Here is an 18,650-nt window from a genome sequence, read left to right on the forward strand (position 1 = left end):
TAGAATAGAATAGAATAGAATAGAATAGAATAGAATAGAATAGAATAGAATAGAATAATGCTAGGGTCGGTGCTGTGGCGTAGTGGGTAAAGCTGCCGCCTGCAGTGCCGGCATCCCATATGGGCACCGGTTCGAGAACCAGCTGCTCCACTTCTGATTCAGCTCTCTGCTATGGCCTGGAAAAGCAGTAGAAGATGGCTCAAGCCCTTGGGCCCCTGCACCCACATCGGAGACCCAGAGGAAGCTCCGGCCGTTGCGGCCAATTGGGGAGTGAACTCGGGTGGAAGACCTCTCTCTCTCTCTGTCTCTCCTCTCTCTGTGTGTAGCTCTGACTTTCAAATAAATAAAAATAAATATTAAAAAAAAAGAAAACAAGGAACTACTCATGAACATACAATCTACAAGAGCAAACTGCTTGACATACTTGTAATGCCACCACTTTTCCTTCCAGGTTTTCTGCCTTTTTCTTCCATTCAGCTATAAGCTGCTTTTGCTTTTCTAACTCAGCAGAATACATAGTTTTTTCCTCTAAAGAGAAGAGAAAGTTATATTAGTATTTTGTTAATGTGTGACAAAGTTGGAATCTCAACATTGAAATTTTAATTCAACAAAAGCAGTTCAACAAGAACACGACACATGCCTAGGCAATGACGTGAGGCAGGACTAAGGTCACAGCCCACGGCCTGCTCTCCCAGCCCACCTGTCCACCCTGTGCCCACGGCCTGCTCTCCCAGCCCACCTGTCCACCCTGTGCCCACGGCCTGCTCTCCCTGCCCGCCTGTCCACCTGTGCCCACGGCCTGCTCTCCCACCCAACCCTGTCCACCTGTGCCCACGGCCTGCTCTCCCACCCCACCCCACCCTGTCCACCCTGTGCCCACGGCCTGCTCTCCCACCCCACCCCACCCTGTCCACCCTGTGCCCACGGCCTGCTCTCCCACCCCACCCCACCCTGTCCACCCTGTGCCCACGGCCTGCTCTCCCACCCTGTGCATCTTGCACAGTGTTCTCTCCCCGCAGGTCTCCACCAGAGGTTTTCCTCTCCGGCAAGACTCTCTACAGCCTCAGCACCATACCACTTTGTATATACTCTCACAGCAGTCACTGGATAATATGATAAAGCAGACCTAGAAAAATTTTATATTTAAAATTCCAGATTCCAACCATACGAGTAACCCTGAAGGGCCATATGGGAATAAACCTAAGCTCCTCGGGGCCCACAGCATCAAACCCTAGTATTTATCACCTCACATCCCCTGGGCACCATCCCGCGAGCAGCTAAGTCGCGACAAGAGTTACGAAGTGTGTGGGCGAGCGGCTGACTGGAGTGGGGTTCAGCTCAGGACGGGAGGAGCAGTGGGCAGCAGAGTGGCTCAGGGCAAAGGGCTCTGCTGATCGCAGCTGCGTCTCCACTTGAAACAGCAGCTGCCCCAGAGCAGGCGCAGGGTTAAGAGCACGTCAGTCAGTCCTCAAAGCACCACAGTGACGGATAGTGAGAACTCCCCGAGGGGGCTCGACCTCCACCTCACTGTCTGCTCTAGGGGTGGCTCTCTCGACATCTGCACTCCCCCGTGTCACCTGATCACCCTATAATGCCTGGATTCTCACCTTGATTGGCAGGAAGATACTAAGATAAATTTTACGAATCGCTGGATGCCGTGTGCTCTCTGTTCTACATCGACCCGGCAGCTCTTTCCCTTCCCTGCCATCACCACGAATGGGTACGCTTTCAGACTTCCCCGAGCCTGATCGGAAACAGCACCCAAACGGCGCAGAACGGCCCACACGCGCCAACTGCCTACCGCCAGGCCGCCTCCCAGCTCACCTTGTTGGAAGTGCTCTAGCACCATCTGCAGGTTGCTGAGGGACAGCGCGTACTGCTTCACCTGCTCCCGAGACACGGACAGCTGCAGCGCGGCCTCGTCCCTCTGCTTGGAGACCACGTTCAGCTGCTCCTGCAACGACTCCACCTGCACGCTGGCCTGGTGGCTTCAGAGCGAAACAGCGAAAGTCAGCTGCTTCCATCTCTTAGGCACCGAACAAGAAACAGCTTATACACTGCACTGCGTCAATTTAAGTTGGATTTCAAAGTATCTAGATGCTGTAACAAGAGGAAAGCTCTCTCCTACCTTTCTTTATTGTGATAATGCGTACAGCACGTGAAACCTACCGCACTGAGCGCTCTCAAGGGCACAGTTCCCTGGCGCTAGGTACACGCACACTGTGCTGTGCACGCATCACTGGCATCATCCAGAAGCTTCTCTCGGCTCCCGGACTGCAGTGCCCCTCACGGAGGCTCCCTTCCCTGGCAACTGCCACTCCCCTGTCTCTGGTACATTCAACACAAATTAGACTGCAAACAAACGTGCCAAGTCCTTCTCTGGTAGCCTGTTTTAATTCAATCGTCTTTCGTGTGAAATTGACTTCTTTGAACAAAGCACTTTTTATTTTATTTTAAGATTGACTTGTTTGAAAGTCACAGTTGCAGAGGGAGAGACAGAGAGCAAGCAAGCTTCATTCTGCTGGTTCCCTCTCCCGATGGCCGAGCCAGGAGCCTCCTCCGGGTCCCCCACCTAGGTGGTGGCAGGCATGCTGCTTTTCCCAGCCTATTATCTGGAGCTGGATCAGAAGCAGAGCAGCCAGGATGCGAACCAGCACCCATCTGGATGCTGGCATCACAAGCAGTGGCTTCAGCTGCTACAGCACACCCTGGACCAGGGCACTCCTATACAGACTAAGAATTAGGGGTGGGTGTTTAGCACACCAGTTGAAGCGTCAGTCGAGACGCCTGCATCCCATACAGGAGCACCTGGGTTTGAGTCCTGACTCCATTTCCAATCCAGCTGTGGGCTAATGTGCATCCTGGGAGGCAGCAGGTGACGGCTTAAGCACTTGGGTCCAGCCAGTCAGGTGGGAGACCTGGAAGGAGATCTTGGTTATTGGCTTTGGCCTGGCACAGTCCTGGCTTTTGCAGGCATTTGGGGAGTGAACCAGCAGATAAAAGATCTATCTCTGTCTCTCTGCCTTTCAAATAAAATTGAAATAAATTTTTTTTAAAAAATTAAGAATTAGGTAAATGAGAAATGTTTAGCCTAATTTACAGACAGCTTACAACTTTAGTGTTTCCAGGCTAAACTCTACGATGTAAAGTGTCAAAAATTTTAGGTTGCAAGGGACCTCTGATGTCACTGTGTCCAGCTTCCAACCTAAGCAGGAATGCATTTCAACACCACCTGGATTTTGACACCTCACAACGGCAGTGGACTCCCAACTTCCCAGAGGCTACCCACTGATGAACTGCACTGGTTATCTCTTTCTGTTTACATGAAATACAACAACCTCTATCCCCGCCCCAAAGAATAATCCAGAAATTGCTAACAGATTTATTTATACAGCAGCTATCCAGGCTTCTATCGCTGGTACACTTCCTTCATGTATAATGATTACATTCAAAACATTGCAATGATTTTTCTAGGTTTTTAATATCCAGTTAAATTCTTATTCAAGGGCAGTCTATTTGAAAAGACTGCCCAACAGCACCCTCTTGTGGCAAGAGCATACATTGATAATTAGAAGACTCGAACTCGACTTACTCACTTTGCTGGCTTGATATAAAGGATGAAATGAGCTATGACAGCACTCAAAAAGCCGATAAATACCAGGTGTGACTATTAAGTAAGGGCTCAACACACCAGGACCTGGTCTGCAGATCTGAGTTAGTCATACAACAAATACTGCTTATTAAACTATGTGTAAGACATGCTGTGGGGGTGGTACAGAACGAACGCCATCTCTCCCGCCTCCAGCAACCTCACATTTCATGGGATGGGAGTCTGTACAAGACAGGGCAACCACCTTGCATAAAATGTAAGTCCTATTAAAGATACAAAGTATTATTTAAGTGCAAAGGAAAATTAGCACACCACAGTTCATGTTTGGATATGAGAATAAAGCATCTTGCATGAAGAAAGTGGAATTTAAAGACTAGGCAGGAGCCATAGAAGAGCCAGTAGGGATCAGACATACTCTTCAGGTAGAAGAAATAATCTGAAAAGAAGTGGGGAAACAGCAACAGTGAGAACAGCAGCTCTTCTGTCTGAGGGCCTGACACAAGGCTGGGCCGCACGTGCACAGCAGTGTGCACAGCAGTGTTGCAGAGCGCCCGGGGCCACTTTCAACACAGACAGAGGGGAGAATTACTGTGAGCGGACTTGCAGATGTAGCAAAACTCACTAGGCAAGCCGGAGGTTAAGGAGTAACCCGCTCACAAGAGGAAATCAAATTTCAGAGAAGGAAGGAGGAGTAACTTTGTAACTTAGGTCATGTCACCCAAGATTGTACGCCTGCAGTCCTCGGCCAGTGAGGGACCAAGGGAGGGGCTGTAAACTGCCCTCTGTAACAGATGTGGGTGTACCTGCTCTTCTCCAAGTTCACCTCTCGCGTGGACAGGTGAGGACACTCCCTGCAGTATGGGAGTCAAGACTGCTTTTGAGAAAGAAGTGACAAGATCACAACTCTGCGTAAGGAAGGTTGTTCTGGAAGTTACTAGGAAGAGCACACGAAAGGGGCAGAGAATAGAAATTATCTTAATTATCAGAGAAAATCAGAGCCTGAAAATTACGAAGAACTGTGATACGTAATGTTATAACCTAAGCACGTTTTGGCATTCCTGTCAATGTGAAACACACACAGAAGTGAACGTTCACTGTTATTAATTCCCATCTTAAACATGTTTTCTTCCTGATTCTGAAGGTATAAAAATCCATGTGGCGCCGGTGCCGCAGCTCACTAGGCTAATCCTCTGCCTTGCGGCGCCGGCACACCGGGTTCTAGTCCCGGTCGGGGCTCCGGATTCTGTCCCGGTTGCCCCTCTTCCAGGCCAGCTCTCTGCTGTGGCCTGGGTGTGCAGTGGAGGATGGCCCAAGTGCTTGGGCCCTGCACCCCATGGGAGACCAGGAGAAGTACCTGGCTCCTGCCTTCGGATCAGTGCGGTGCGCCGGCCGCAGCGGCCATTGGAGGGTGAACCAATGGCAAAGGAAGACCTTTCTCTCTGTCTCTCTCTCTCACTGTCCACTCTGCCTGTCAAAAAAAAAAAAAAAAAAAAAAAAATCCATGTGGCAAAGGAAGACAGAGGGGTTCACCCTCGGAGATGTCTCCACTGCTTCCTTAAACCTCCCTCAGAAACATGCACAGTGAGAATGCAGAATGGGGGACGCACCACTAATGGAAACAGGAGTGAATCAAAGTTTTTTCTGGAAAATAAGTCAGCAGTACAATCTCAAAAAAGTTTTAAAATGCTCCTTGACCTACAAGTTTCATTTCTCAAAATTTACACTACAGAAATAATCTGTCATCCACAAAAACACACGCGGGGGCCGGTGCTGCGGGACAGTGGGTAAAGCCGCCGCCTGCAGTGCTGGTATCCCATATGGGCACCCGTTTGAGTCTTGGCTTCTCCACTTCTGACCCAGCGCTCTGCTATGGCCTGGGAAAGCAGTGGAAGATGACCCAAGTGCTTGGGTTCCTGCACCGCATGGGAGACCCAGAAGAAGCTCCTGGCTCTGGATTGGTGCAGCTCCAGCTGTTGCAGCCATCTGGGGAGTGAACCAATGAATGGATGGCCTCTCTCTCTCTGTCTCTACCTCTCTGTAACTTTCAAATAAATAAATAAATCTTAAAAAAAAAAATGCCTCAGGATATCATGACAGTACTTAGTGATTCTAAAAAGTTCAAACAATAAACATCCTACAATAACTAGGATAAAGAAATCGGAAAATTCATGATTCTGCAAAGAAGATATATATATGGCTCAACACTTACTGATATGCATATTAAGTCCAAAACAGTATGAACAGTATCTCAATTTAGCTTTCAAAAATATATGTAATACTTACACAAATATAAATTTTAAAAGCACAAAAAGGATTCTGCTGGGTAGGTGGGACTCTGTTATATGTTCTTCTCATTTGTCTGATTTTGCTGAAGTCAAAAATGCCATGTTTTTGTAATAAGAAAGAATATCTTATTAGGAGAAATAAAATTTAAAATACGAGAGCAGAGCCCGGTCCCTGTTCTTCACAGACTTGGAACTTCACCCTCACACTTACTTACACCTAGTGCAGCCTTGGATTTGCTGATGGGGAACAGGACCACAAGTTAAACCAGTTCTCTGGGAGCTGGCCAGGGCTAATCAAGCCTGTCAGAACTTCAGACTGCACTCCTGGAAAGGTAAGCGGCCGAGATTCCCAACGTCTGAACGCCAAGTCTGTGTACGTCACAGACCTGGGCGTGAGACCCAGGCAGATCCCGTGTGCCTGACCTGGGCTGGCTGCTCCACCTCTGCACTCCCAGCCCTTCACCTGTGAAACGGGGAAAGCGAGCGACTGTGCGAAGCAGCTGGCGTGTGAAAGACGCCGCTGAGTCCGTCTCGAGACGTCTTCTGTCAACGGTAACGCAGACAAACAAAGAGTTACCTGGCATTTTCCATTGCGCTGGAGGATGACACTAGCTTTTCTTCCAATGCTGTGACTTTTTTCCTTAGTTTAGCCTCTCTGTCTTCTGCAGCCAAAGCTTCCCGAGTGTAAGAATCCTCCGATTCTAAAAGATGGTTCCGCAGCCGCTCCAGCTCCTGGTTTAGCCGTGATTCTTTGTCACGTAAGTGCTGAACCTAGGACCGGACAACTCTTTACTTCTCTTCTACATAACACGCCTCCCTCCCCAACAAGTCACTCTCCTGCCAAACTTCTTCTCACATTATTAAAGTGTATCAACCGTACATTAATTTCTCATACTGCAAGGCTTACTTATACTTAGGAAAAAATTCCCCTGAAATCATCTTGAAAACTCATCTGGAAGGTGTGCTTTGTAGGATCCCATTCCCCGTGGCTCTCGTGGAAACTGGAATTCCATAAAAGTACTGGGCTCTTTGCGACAGAATACTTTTTCAGTAAACCTCGTTTTTTTCATACTTATGAGTCAGAACTTTTCCTTACATCCACAATATGCCATGATCCTCATTTTTGAAAAGTGGAAGGAAAAAAAGGCACCCTGGGAGATCAAAACCCCACTACTGCACACTAGAAGAAAACGAAGGAAAATCACCCGAGAAATCCACTTTAACCGCCCATCCTCCCAGTGTTCTCGGCTAGACTGCACCTGCTGTCGGCATACCTCATTCTGCAGGGTGCTGCTTTCCATCTGCTTCTGTTTCAGGGCCAGCAGGACCTGGTCTCTCTCCTGCTGAAACGTAACCGTCTTCTCCTGCATTGACTTAACTGCATTTAAAAGTTGATTTAACTCCCCAGCCTTGCCCTTCAGGGAAAAAAAAATGACTTTAGCTTTAGAGAAAAATACATTAAAATAGTTTCTTCATTAAATAGTTTTAAAATAAGTTAACTATGTTAAAGTCAACAAAAAGAGGCCAGGCTGAGAAATGGTCCCAGTCCAGAGCCTGGTGAGACAGGACATCCAGACACAGTAAGGCGGGCCCCGGATGGCATCCTGGAACGGGAAAACACGGACAGTTGACCGCAACGCCTCAACACTGGCTCATTAGTCTTGACAAATGCGCCACAGAAACCCAAGACATTAGCAGGAAGGAAAATTGGCTGTGAGCTAGATGAGAATTCTCTCAACCATCGCTGCAATTTTTCTATAAATCTTAAACTATTCTAAAAGAAAAGGCATGTTTATGGGAAATGATTTAAAAGGAATCCAAGACAAAATCCCCTTCAAATTTACCCTTTACACCAGTGTTCATAGGCCACAAAGTCACCAAGATCTGCGCCCCCACCTGCACACCTTCGTCCACTCATCAGCCACCCACAGCTGTCAGAGAAAGCAACAGTATCAAGCGGTCCCAAAAGAGAAAAAGGCAAAACATCTGGGCAACAAGTTAACAAAAGTTAGCTTCTGAACTCATCTTGCTAGAAAGTTATGACAATTTCTTTTCTTTCTTTTTTTTTTTTTTTTTTTTTTTTTTTGACAGGCAGAGTGGACAGTGAGAGAGAGAGAGAGAGACAGAGAGAAAGGTCTTCCTTTGCTGCTGGTTCACCCTCCAATGGCCGCTGCGGCTGGCGCGCTGCGGCCGGCACACCACGCTGATCCGAAGCCAGGAGCCAGGTGCTTCTCCTGGTCTCCCATGGGGTGCAGGGCCCAAGCACTTGGGCCATCCTCCACTGCACTCCCGGGCCACAGCAGAGAGCTGGCCTGGAAGAGGGGCAACCGGGACAGAATCCGGCGCCCCGACTGGGACTAGAACTTGGTGTGCCGGCGCCACAGGCAGAGGATTAGCCTACTGAGCCGCGGCGCCAGCTGACAATGTCTTCTTACATGCATTCCACACAAGTAAGGACAGCAGAAAAATACTACTTTACTACAAAAACTAAGGCTATGAATTTCAGATGACAGCTGGAATTTTTAAAAGCACAAAAAAAGTGTCAGGTTATTTACAGTCAATTCTTTCCTGGTTTAAACAAGCATCTATTTTAAGTTTTCAGGTAAGCTTTCCATTTCTTTAAGAACATATAACATATCCCCAGGATAACTGAAAGCCAAACATGACACTGTTACTTTTATCTACTTACTCCCTCCTGCATGAGAGAGTCAGTATTTTCCAAAACGGTTTTTTCAGTTTAATTTTTTTTTCATATTAAACAGAATAAACAAATGATTGAAAAGTTAGTTTTGAAGGTCTCCTATTAAGAAAACCCCTTTCTCCCTAAAACAAGAATTTCATAAAGACTTATTAGATTCAAAATATACTCTAGGTGCCCGCAATGCGTGGTGTAGTGGGTAAAGCCACTGCTGACAATGCCATCATCCTACATGGGTGCCAGTTTGAGTCCCGGCTGCTCCACTTCAGATCCAGCTCTCTGCTGGGAAAACAGTAGAAGACGCCCCTGCACCCACATGGAGAAATCTGGAAGAAGCTCCTGGCTTTGGATCAGTTCAGCTCTGGCCATTGCAACCATCTGGGGAATGAAACAGCGGATTGAAGACCTCACTCTTTCTCTGCCTTTGCCTTTCTGTAACTCTGAATAGATATAGATATAGATATAGATATATAGATATTCTAAGCACCAGCGCTGGGTGGGGCAGTATGTGGTGCAGTGGGTAAAGCCGCTAGCAGCAACGCTGGCATCCCATATGGGTGCTGGTTTGAGTCCCAGCTGCTCCACTTGCAATCCGACTCCCTGCTAACGTGCCTTGGAAAGCAATTGAAGGAGGCCTGAGTGCTTGGGCCCCTGCACCCACATGGGAGACCCAGATGGAGTTCCAGGCTCCTGGTTTGGCCTGGTGCAGCCCTGGCTATTGCCAGCCATTTGGGGAATGAACCAGGGGATGAAAAAATCTCTGTCTCTCCTTCTTTCTCTGTAACTCTGTCTTTCAAATAAATAAGCCTTTAAAAAATATAAATCTACAAGTACTTTTTTTTTTTTTTTTTTGACAGGCAGAGTGAACAATGAGAGAGAGAGAGACAGAGAGAAAGGTCTTCCTTTGCCGTTGGTTCACCCTCCAATTGTAACTTGGGAAGCTTCCTAGAAAATAGAAGAGTCTTCACAAAATTCACACACTTACGATGTATAAATGTCAATGAATCCCTGATGAACACAGACACAAAAATCCTCAACAAAATACTAGCCAATTGAATTCAACAACACATCAGAAAGATCATTCACCTGGATCAAGTGGGATTTATCCCAGGTATGCAAGGATGGCTCAATATTCACAAATCAATCAATGTGATACATTAACAAACTAAAGAACAAAAACCATATGATTATCTCAATAGACGCAGAGAAAACATTTGATAAAATACAGCACCCTTTCATGATGAAAACTTTGAGCAAATTGGGTATAGAAGGAACATTCCTCAACAAAATCAAGGCAATTTATGAGAAACCCATAGTCAATATCCTATTGAATGGGGAAAAGTTGGAAGCATTCCCACTGAGATCCAAAACCAGACAAGGATGCCCAACTCACCACTGCTATTCAGGATATTCCTGGAAGTTTTAGCCAGAACCATTAGGCAAGAAAAAGAAATCAAAGGGATAAAAAGTGGGACAGAGGAAGTCCAACTATCCCTATTTGCAGATGACATGATTCTATATATAGGGGATCCAAAAGACTCCACTAAGAGACTACTGAAACTCATAGAAGAGTTTGGTAAAGTGGCAGGATATAAAATCAACACACAAAAATCAATAGCCTGGGGTCAGTGCTGTGGCAAGTGAGTAAAGCTGCTGCCTACAGTGCCAGCATCCTATATTGGGTGCTTGTTCGAGTTCCGGCTGCTCTACTTCCAATCTAGCTCTCTGCTATGGCCTGGGAAAGCAGTAGAGGATGGTTCAAGTCCTTGGGCCTCTGCACCCGCATAGGAGACCCAGAAGAAGCTCCTGGCTCCTGATTGGTGCAGCTCCAGCCGTTGCAGCCAACTGGGGAGTGAACCAGCAGATGGAAGACCTCTCTCCCTCTCTCTCCCTCTCTCTCTGCCTCTCCTTCTGTGTGTAACTCTGGCTTTCAAATAAAAATAAAATAAAAAAGTAAGTGTGCTTCCCAGGTGACGGGCTTAGAGAATTTCTTAAAAAAATCAATAGCCTTTGTATACACAGACAATGCTACTGCTGAGAGAACTTCTAAGATTGATCCCATTCAAAATAGTTAAAAATCAAATACTTTGGTATAAATTTAACCAAAATGTCAAAGATCTCTATGATGAGAATTACAAAACACTAAAGAAAGAAATAGGAGATACAAAAAAATGGAAAAATCTTCCATGTTCATGGATTGGAAGAATCAATATCATCAAAATGTCCATACTCCTGAAAGCAATTTACAGATTCAATGCAATACCAATCAAAATACCAAAGACATTTCTTAGATACTGAAAAAATGATGCTGAAATTCATATGGAAACATAGGAGATCCTGAATAGCTAAAACAATCTTATACAATGAAAACAAATCCTAGAGGCATCACAAAACCAGATTTCAAGCCTGGTACTGGTATAAAAACAGATGGATGGACCAATGGAACAGAACAGAAACACCAGAAATCAGCCCATGCATCTACAGCCAACTCATCTTTGACAAAGGAGCTAAAATCAATCCCTGGAGCTAGAACAGTCTCTTCAACAAATGGTGCTGAGAAAACTGGATCCCCACCTGCAGAAGTATGAAGCAAGACCCCACCTCACACCTTACACAAAAGTCTACTCAACATGGATTAAAGACCTAAATCTGTGAACCAATACCATCAAATTATTAGAAAACATTGGGAAAAGCCTCCAAGATATTAGCACAGGCAAAGAGTTCTTGGAAAACACCCCAGGGACACAGGCAATCAAAGCCAAAATTGACAAATGGGATTACATCACATTGAAAAGCTTCTGTACTGCAAAGGAAACACCCAGCAAAATGAAGAGGCAACTGACAGAATGGGAGAAATTACGTCAAACCATGCAACTGATAAAGGATTAATAACCAGAAGATATAGAGAGATCAAGGAACTCAACAACAAAACAAACAACCTAGTTAAGAAATGGGCAAAGGATTTAAACATGCATTTTTCAAAAGAGGAAATCCAAATGGCCAACAGACACATGAAAAAATGCTCAGGATTACTAGCCATCAGGGAAATGCAAATCAAAACCACAATGAGGTTTCACCTCACCCATTAATACAGCTTTCATACAGAAATTACAAACAACAAATGTTGGTGAGGATGTGGGGGAAAAGGTACCCTAATCCACTGTTAGTGGGAATGTAAACTGGTACAGCCACTGTGGAAGTATGGAGATACCTCAGAAATCTGAATGTAGACCTACTGTATGACCCAGACCTCCTCCTGGGAATTTACCCAAGGGAAATGAAATAAGCATATAAGTTATCTGTACACCCGTGTTTATTGCAGCTCATTTCACAATAGCCAAGATATGAAATCAACCCAAATACCTGTCAACTGAAGACTGGATAAAAAAAATTATGGGATATGTATGCCAGGGAGTACACAGTGGTGAAAAGAGAAGAGAAGAGAAGAGAAGAGAAGAGAAGAGAAGAGAAGAGAAGAGAAGAGAAGAGAAGAGAAGAGAAGAGAAGAGAAGAGAAGAGAAGAGAAATCTGGTCATTTGAAACAAAATGGATGAAATTGGAAAACATCACTAGTGAAATAAGCCAGTCCCAAAAGGATACATACCCTATGTTCTCTCTGATCTGTGATAATTAATAGAGCACCTAAAAGGTAACCTATAGAAGTGAAATTAACTCTTTGAGATGCAATGACTTTGAACAGTCTTTGTCTTGACTGTTGAAGAATATATTTTTTTCACACAATTTGTTGAACCCTTTACTTAGTACAGAGTTAACTGTATGTGTATCAAGTTAATTAAAAACAGATCTTAGTAAAAAATAAGAATGGGAATAGGAGAGGGAGGAGGAAGAGGGGTGGGAGTGTGGATGGGATTGTGGGTACTGTGGGAAGAATCACTATATTCCTAAACTGTATTTATGAAATGCATGAAGTTTGTATACCTTAAATAAAAGGTTTTGGGGGGAGTAAAAATAATGTCAATGAAAACACAAAAGGGTGGGCATTTGCTACAGAAGTTAAGATGCTGCTTGGGACACCTGCATCCCATATCAAGAAAATCTGGGTTCAGGTCTCGGCTCTGCTTTCAGTTGAAGCTTCCGTGAACCCTGGGAGGCAGCAGGCGATGGCTCCAGTACCTGTCCCTGCTGCCTTCATCGGAGACTAGACTAAGTGCCATTAGTAACAGAGCTGGGATTAGAATGACTTACAGAGCCTCTTCTGTGAAAAGTACGCAGCATGGCTACAGCTGTTCAAATTCCAGGCTGCATCTAATAACAGGTCCATAGAAGGTAATTTCATAGACCAGCCAGTAGTTGATGTTCATGGAATATCACACGTCGTGGTAGGGTGATTCCTGGTTCCTGAAGCAGTGCCTCGGTTTCACAGACACACACGCAGACTTACCGTGTCTCGGGGTAACATGTGATTTCTTATTGCAGTTCAAAGATGCAGTGTGTACTTCACAGTGCTTCTCCTTCCATACAGCAGCTCGAGAATATTAATCATTACGAGCAGCTACTGAAATATGCCTGAAATCTGGTTAAACTGAGGTGACTTAAGAACTCCCTCTTGCAGAAAATTTGTTTTCTGAAGAAAAATCTTTTTTTTTACAAGAAAAATCTAAATTGCTAGCAAATTCTTTTTTTCTAGTTAGCAGGAAGTAAGAAATTAATTTACTCCCAAAAGCCTCCAAGTATCTGGAAATATCTGATACTTTGAGGGAGAAACTTCCAGAGTTCTCTGAGGAAAACTTACTGAGCACGAAGCACATTACCTTGGAATAAATACTTCCGAGTTAACAGGGTCGTGATCCTGTTAAGGAGAGCATGGAGAAGTAGCCACCGCACTGCGCTCTCCCTCCCTCCCTGCCTCCCTCCCTCCCAGCTTCTCCCGAGGGCTCCAGCCAGAACACACCTGCTCTTTTTCTTTCAACAGCTGCTCAAAGGCCAGAGCCTTCTCCTTCATCGAGTGGCACTCGAACTCCTTCTCTCGCAGCATCATGGAGAACTTCATGTTGGTCTCCTGCAGTGCCTGGTACTCGGTTTCCCTCCCCCTGGCCGCTTCCACTATCTTCTCGTTTTCTCCCTTCAGTTTCGAGATGTCCATCTCCAAGATCAGCGTCCTCTCCTTCAGGTTGGTGACGGCCTGCCGCAGGAGCTCGTTCTCGTTCACTTTGTTGGTGACCTCCTCGCTGGAGGAGCGCAGCTCATCGCTCTTGGCCTTGAGGAGGAGGTCCTTCTCCCTGAGCAGGCTCTGCAGGGCGTCCTGCCGCTCCTGCAGCTGCCTGATCTCCGAGCCGCTCTGCTCGTGCTCCCTCCTCCCCCGCTCCGAGGTGGCGGCGATGGAGTCGGACAGCCGGCGGTTGTCCTCCTGCAGCGTTCTGATCGCGGCGTCCTTCTGCTGCAGCGACCTCCTCAGCTCCTCCACCTCCTGCCGCAGCCGCGGAGACGCCTCGCAGGCCCCAGCGGCCTCGCCGGCTGCAGCAGGCCCCGCTGCCTCGGAAGCCGGGGCCGGCCCAGGAGCCAGCTGGGGTGAAATGCTGTCAAGTTTGCCCAGAAGAAGGTCCTTGGTGCTGCAAAGCTGCCCTATGCTGTGCCGCACTTGCGCCAGCTCCTGCCCGAAGTTTTTCAGTTTGGTTTCATTCTGCTCGTAACTCTGGATCAGGCCCGTGTAGTCCACTTGCAGTTTAGAGTTGTTGTCGCTGTCCACCAACACCTGCGCCTGCAGCTGATGCAGCTCCTCCTGCAGCTGGGCCGACTCGTGCTGCATGTTCTGCACGGTGGTCATCACCTGCTGCTTCCACTCCTCCATCTTCTTCACCTGCTGCTTTAACTTGTCACGCTCCTGCAGCAGCTCCTCAAACTGGTTACTGTTGACACCGCCAGCCTCGCTGCTGGCGCCAGACGTCTGCAGGACGGTCAGTAGAGTCTGACATTTCTGGCTTAGTGCGTCGATCTCAATGTCCTTCTCTCGGATGATCCGTGACAGATTCTGAACAGTTTCTCTGAACATATCCTGGCCGCTACTTTCAAACCTGGTGGACATTTGTTTGTTTTCGTCTTGCAGCTTCACGAGGGCCGCTTCCTTGGCAGAGACTATGTCCATCATTCTGTGGTACTCTGTTTTCAGGTGGCTGTTTTCCCTTGTCTTGTCACTCAGGACAGCTAACACTTGCTCCCGCTCCATAGCGTAGGCTTGGAGCTGCTGCTGCAGGTACAGGATGTCCTGGGGGTAGGAAGGCGAAGAAATTCTAGCATGGAGAGCTTGTATCTCCAAGTCTTTCTGCTGGATTATCTGAGTGAGCTTGCCAACCTCATCCTTGGACAGCTGATCAATCTGTTTGGTTAAAGATATATTCTTTTCATTGAGAAGCTTAATCTCCAGCTCTCGCTCCTTTATCCCTTTCACTAATCTTTCTGTTTCAGCTTTAGATAAATCATGCTTCTCGCTTCCATTTTCTATGCTAAGGTTCTGAACTTTCGTTTCTTGGAAAATATCAGAATTCTCGGTGTGCATGTCCTGTCGTCCCTCACGCAGCTGCGTTTTGATCTGTTCGATTGTTTTCTGCAAGTTCTTGATTTCCTCATCTTTCTCTAGAAACAGCTGCGCATGTGTGGCGTTCATTTGCTCGTACTGGTATTTAAACGCCTCCGTTTCCTTCTTCTGCTCCTGCAGAGACTGAAGGAGCTGTCTCTTACTCTGGTTTTGATCTTCAATGACCTTTTGGTGCTGCCTGATCTCCTCTTCCAGGTGGCGCTTGGTGACGGTCAGCTGGGACACCTCTGACTCCAGCTCGGCAGCGCCGTCGGGGGCTCGCGGCTCGGCCCCCTGCGCAGCCCGGCTCTGCCGCTCCCGCAGGCGCTCCAGCTGTTCTTGCAGGTGATTGTTCTCTTCCTTCATGGAGCCCAGACTTCTATCCTTTTCCTCCAGCGTCTGCCTTAAAACTTCATTGCTTTTCAAGGCCTGAGTGTATTTATCTAATTCCTCCTGCAGCACCGAACTTCTTTCTTTAAGTTGTTCAATAAGATTTTCTTTCTCGTCTATCAGTTGTGTCAATTGCTTCTGCTCCTCTAAACTAGATGACAACATTTCCTTGGTTTCCTTATGCTCGGTACCCATTTGCTCGATGTGCTTTTTGAGATCTGCTATTTCCAGGTCTTTCTCCTGACTGAGCTGAATTAAATGCTCACACTCCAGCTGCAAGGCCGCGGGACCCAGTCCCTCACCGCTCTGCTCAGCCCCACGTAACCCCGCTTCCGCCTGCCCCTCCGCCCTTCTTGGAGGCTCCACAACACTGTCTTTTTCCACAGAAATCTGATGGTTAACAGCAACGGATTCTTCCAACTGATGTCTTACCTCTTCGTATGCTGAAAGCAACTTTTCATTTTCCATTTTGAGATCAAAAGCAACTTTCTTTAACTTCCCATTGAGCTGTTCTATTTCTGACAGATTCTGCTGTAAATTTCGCGCTTCCGTTTCCTTTCCTTTAGGGAGCTTCTCACTAAAATCACTGTGGAAGTCTTGACTGAGAGACTGGAGTAACTCATTCCTGACTCTAGAGAGCGCCTCCTCGTTTTGGCAAATAAGCTCCCTAAGTTCAAGGTTCTCTTTCTGGATGCTTGTATTACTTTTCTGTGATTTATTTAGCTGATCTACTAAATCTTCTACTTTCTCCTCAAGCTTCTGCTTGGCTAAATGCAAATCATTCAGTGCCCACCCACTCTGAATTAGCTTTTCTTTCTCCACATCCAACTCTCTAATAATGTTCACTTTATCATCCTCAAGTTGGTGAGCTCTCTTTTTTTCATCATCCAGATCTTGTTTTAGTTTACTGATGATGATGTCGCCTTCATTTTGTTGTTTTGATAGCTGATCTTTAATCAAAATCACATGCTGAAAGAAAAATGAATTTGCTTGATAAATTTACATCTTCTCATTTTAGTATCTAAAGCAAATTTTAGAATTCATACATAACAGAATCCTCAGAAATTTCTAACCTTTCTTAAAAACAACTATTTTTCTATCCCAACATCCCCTACAAAATCATTTACTTACAGCAAGTCTTTCTTACCAGTTTAGAGATGAGGATTAAAACCAAAAAAGGGGGAGCTGGTGTTGTGGCACAGCATTAAAGCCATTGCCTGTGACACTGGCATCCCCTTCAGGTGCCACTTCAGGTCCCAGGTGCTCTGCTTTGGATCCAGCTCTGTTAATGGCCTAGGAAGGCAGCAGAAGATGGCCCAAGTGTTTGGGCCCCTGTCACCCTCATGGGAGACCTGGATGAAGCTCCTGGCTTGGGTATGGTCCAGCACTGGCTGTTGCAGCCACCTGGGCAGTGAACCAGTGGATGGAAGCTGGCTGTCTCTCTGTCTTGCCTTCTCTCTCTATAACTCTTTCAAAATAAATGAATGAATAAATCTTTAAAGAAAAAATAAGATGGTAAACCGTTAAGTTGTGTATTCTCAACTCTGAGACATTACAGCAGGAGTTAACAAACCATGGGTCAGATCAGGCCTACTGTCTCTTTTGTAAATAAAGTTTTATTGAAACATGGCCAGCCATGTAGATTTGTTTACATATTTAAAAAAGCAGGGTTGAGCAGCTGCAATTGAGAGTATATGGCCTGCAAAGACAAAATGTTTAACTATCCAACATTTTATGAAAAAAGTGCCGATCTCTATGAACTAAAATATTAAATCACAAAACTAAATTGCACCCATTATTTTTTTCATGTCAATGCAATGTTCAGTCTCCTGAGTAGAAAGTGCCACGTCACTATCTTAAGAGTCTAACCTTTGTAGCTTCTTGATTCTGTTTGTCCAGTTCTTCCAACTCAGCCATCAGTATTTCCTTTTCATTAATACTCTGATTGAGTTCTTGTTCCTTTGCCTCCAAATTACATCTTAAGTCATGTAATTCTGAATCCAAATTTCTCATGTCTGTGTTTTTAATGACTTCATATTCATTATTTAATTTTACAAGTGATTTCTGAAGTTCCTCCTTAAATGATGAAGGGGAAGAACAAAAAACATAACTGAAGAAGAGAAGCCAAAAGATGAAAATAAACACATGCACACAGACACACACACAACTGGGGAATCTACTGGATCATTCATTCAACAATACCTCAATGATGATGTCTAAAAATTCAACGAATCACAGCCTTCAGTCACGTGCAATTTAATTTGCAGCTTCAACGAAACAGCTCCACAGCTGTAGATACGATGCCAACTGGGGCAGGCATCTGGGGCAGTTCAGACGCCAGCCTGCATCCAGCACTGGCTCCACTCGCAATTCTGGTTTCCTGCTAATACACACCCTCCTGGCTTCTGCCTGGCCCAGCCCTGACTGCTGCAGGTATTTGGGAAGTAAACCAGAGGATGAGAGATAACCGCCCCCTCTCGTCCCACTCCATGTCTCTGCCTTTCAAATAAATTTAAAAATCAGGGGCTACTGCCTCACCTTAGACAAGAACCTTCCCAGCTGAGTCTGCTCTGACCTCTCACCACCGCTTCCCTTTGTTCTCTCCCCATTGCCAACCACACAGCTTTCAAAATGTCCCAAGTCTTCACTTCCATTCTGTAATATTCAGTCACCAACAGCCACAGACTAAATAAAAATGCATAAATCACTACTAATTCACTCTACAGTCCTATCCTAATCAAAACATAGAAGGTGGGGGCTGCCGCTGTGGTGTAGTGGGTTAAGCTGCCACCTGCAGTGCTGGCTCCCATATGAGTGCCAGTTCGAGTCCCAGCTGCTCCACTTCCAATCCGACTCTTGCTAATGCACCTGGGAAAGCAACGGAGGGTCGCCCAAGTGACTGGGCCCCTCCTCGCACATGGGAGATCCGAATGAAGCTCCTGGTTTCTATCTGGCCCAGTCTGAGCCATTCCAGCTACTTGGGGAGTGAATGGAAGATCTCTCTCTGCCTCTCCCTTTCTGTAACTCCTCCTTTCAAATCAGTCAAAAAAAAGCTTCTTCTCTCATTAATGGAATACCCCTATTACCTGTTTTTATCAGAACATGGAACCTCTTCTTGACCCAGGAAGGTACCCC

At 46.0% G+C, this 18,650-nt stretch overlaps 1 protein-coding gene across 2 annotated transcripts in view; it reads right to left on the reverse strand.

The window, feature by feature from the left end:
- TRIP11 (thyroid hormone receptor interactor 11) overlaps nucleotides 1-18,650 on the reverse strand; it is a 79,074-nt gene that overhangs the window by 31,147 nt on the left and 29,277 nt on the right. For both annotated transcript variants that reach the window (XM_008271914.5, XM_002719595.6), the window contains exons 10-15: nucleotides 17,385-17,591; nucleotides 13,506-16,484; nucleotides 7,170-7,310; nucleotides 6,473-6,666; nucleotides 1,825-1,988; nucleotides 425-528 (exon numbers count right to left, since the gene is read on the reverse strand). In XM_008271914.5, the coding sequence (XP_008270136.1) occupies nucleotides 425-528; nucleotides 1,825-1,988; nucleotides 6,473-6,666; nucleotides 7,170-7,310; nucleotides 13,506-16,484; nucleotides 17,385-17,591 (3,789 nt within the window). The remainder of the gene's footprint in view (nucleotides 1-424; nucleotides 529-1,824; nucleotides 1,989-6,472; nucleotides 6,667-7,169; nucleotides 7,311-13,505; nucleotides 16,485-17,384; nucleotides 17,592-18,650) is intronic.

The sequence above is a fragment of the Oryctolagus cuniculus genome, chromosome 20 (genome assembly GCF_051225735.1).
Source record: "Oryctolagus cuniculus isolate XC-2025 breed Fujian yellow rabbit chromosome 20, ASM5122573v1, whole genome shotgun sequence".
In the NCBI taxonomy this organism is placed as follows: Eukaryota; Metazoa; Chordata; class Mammalia; order Lagomorpha; family Leporidae; genus Oryctolagus; species Oryctolagus cuniculus.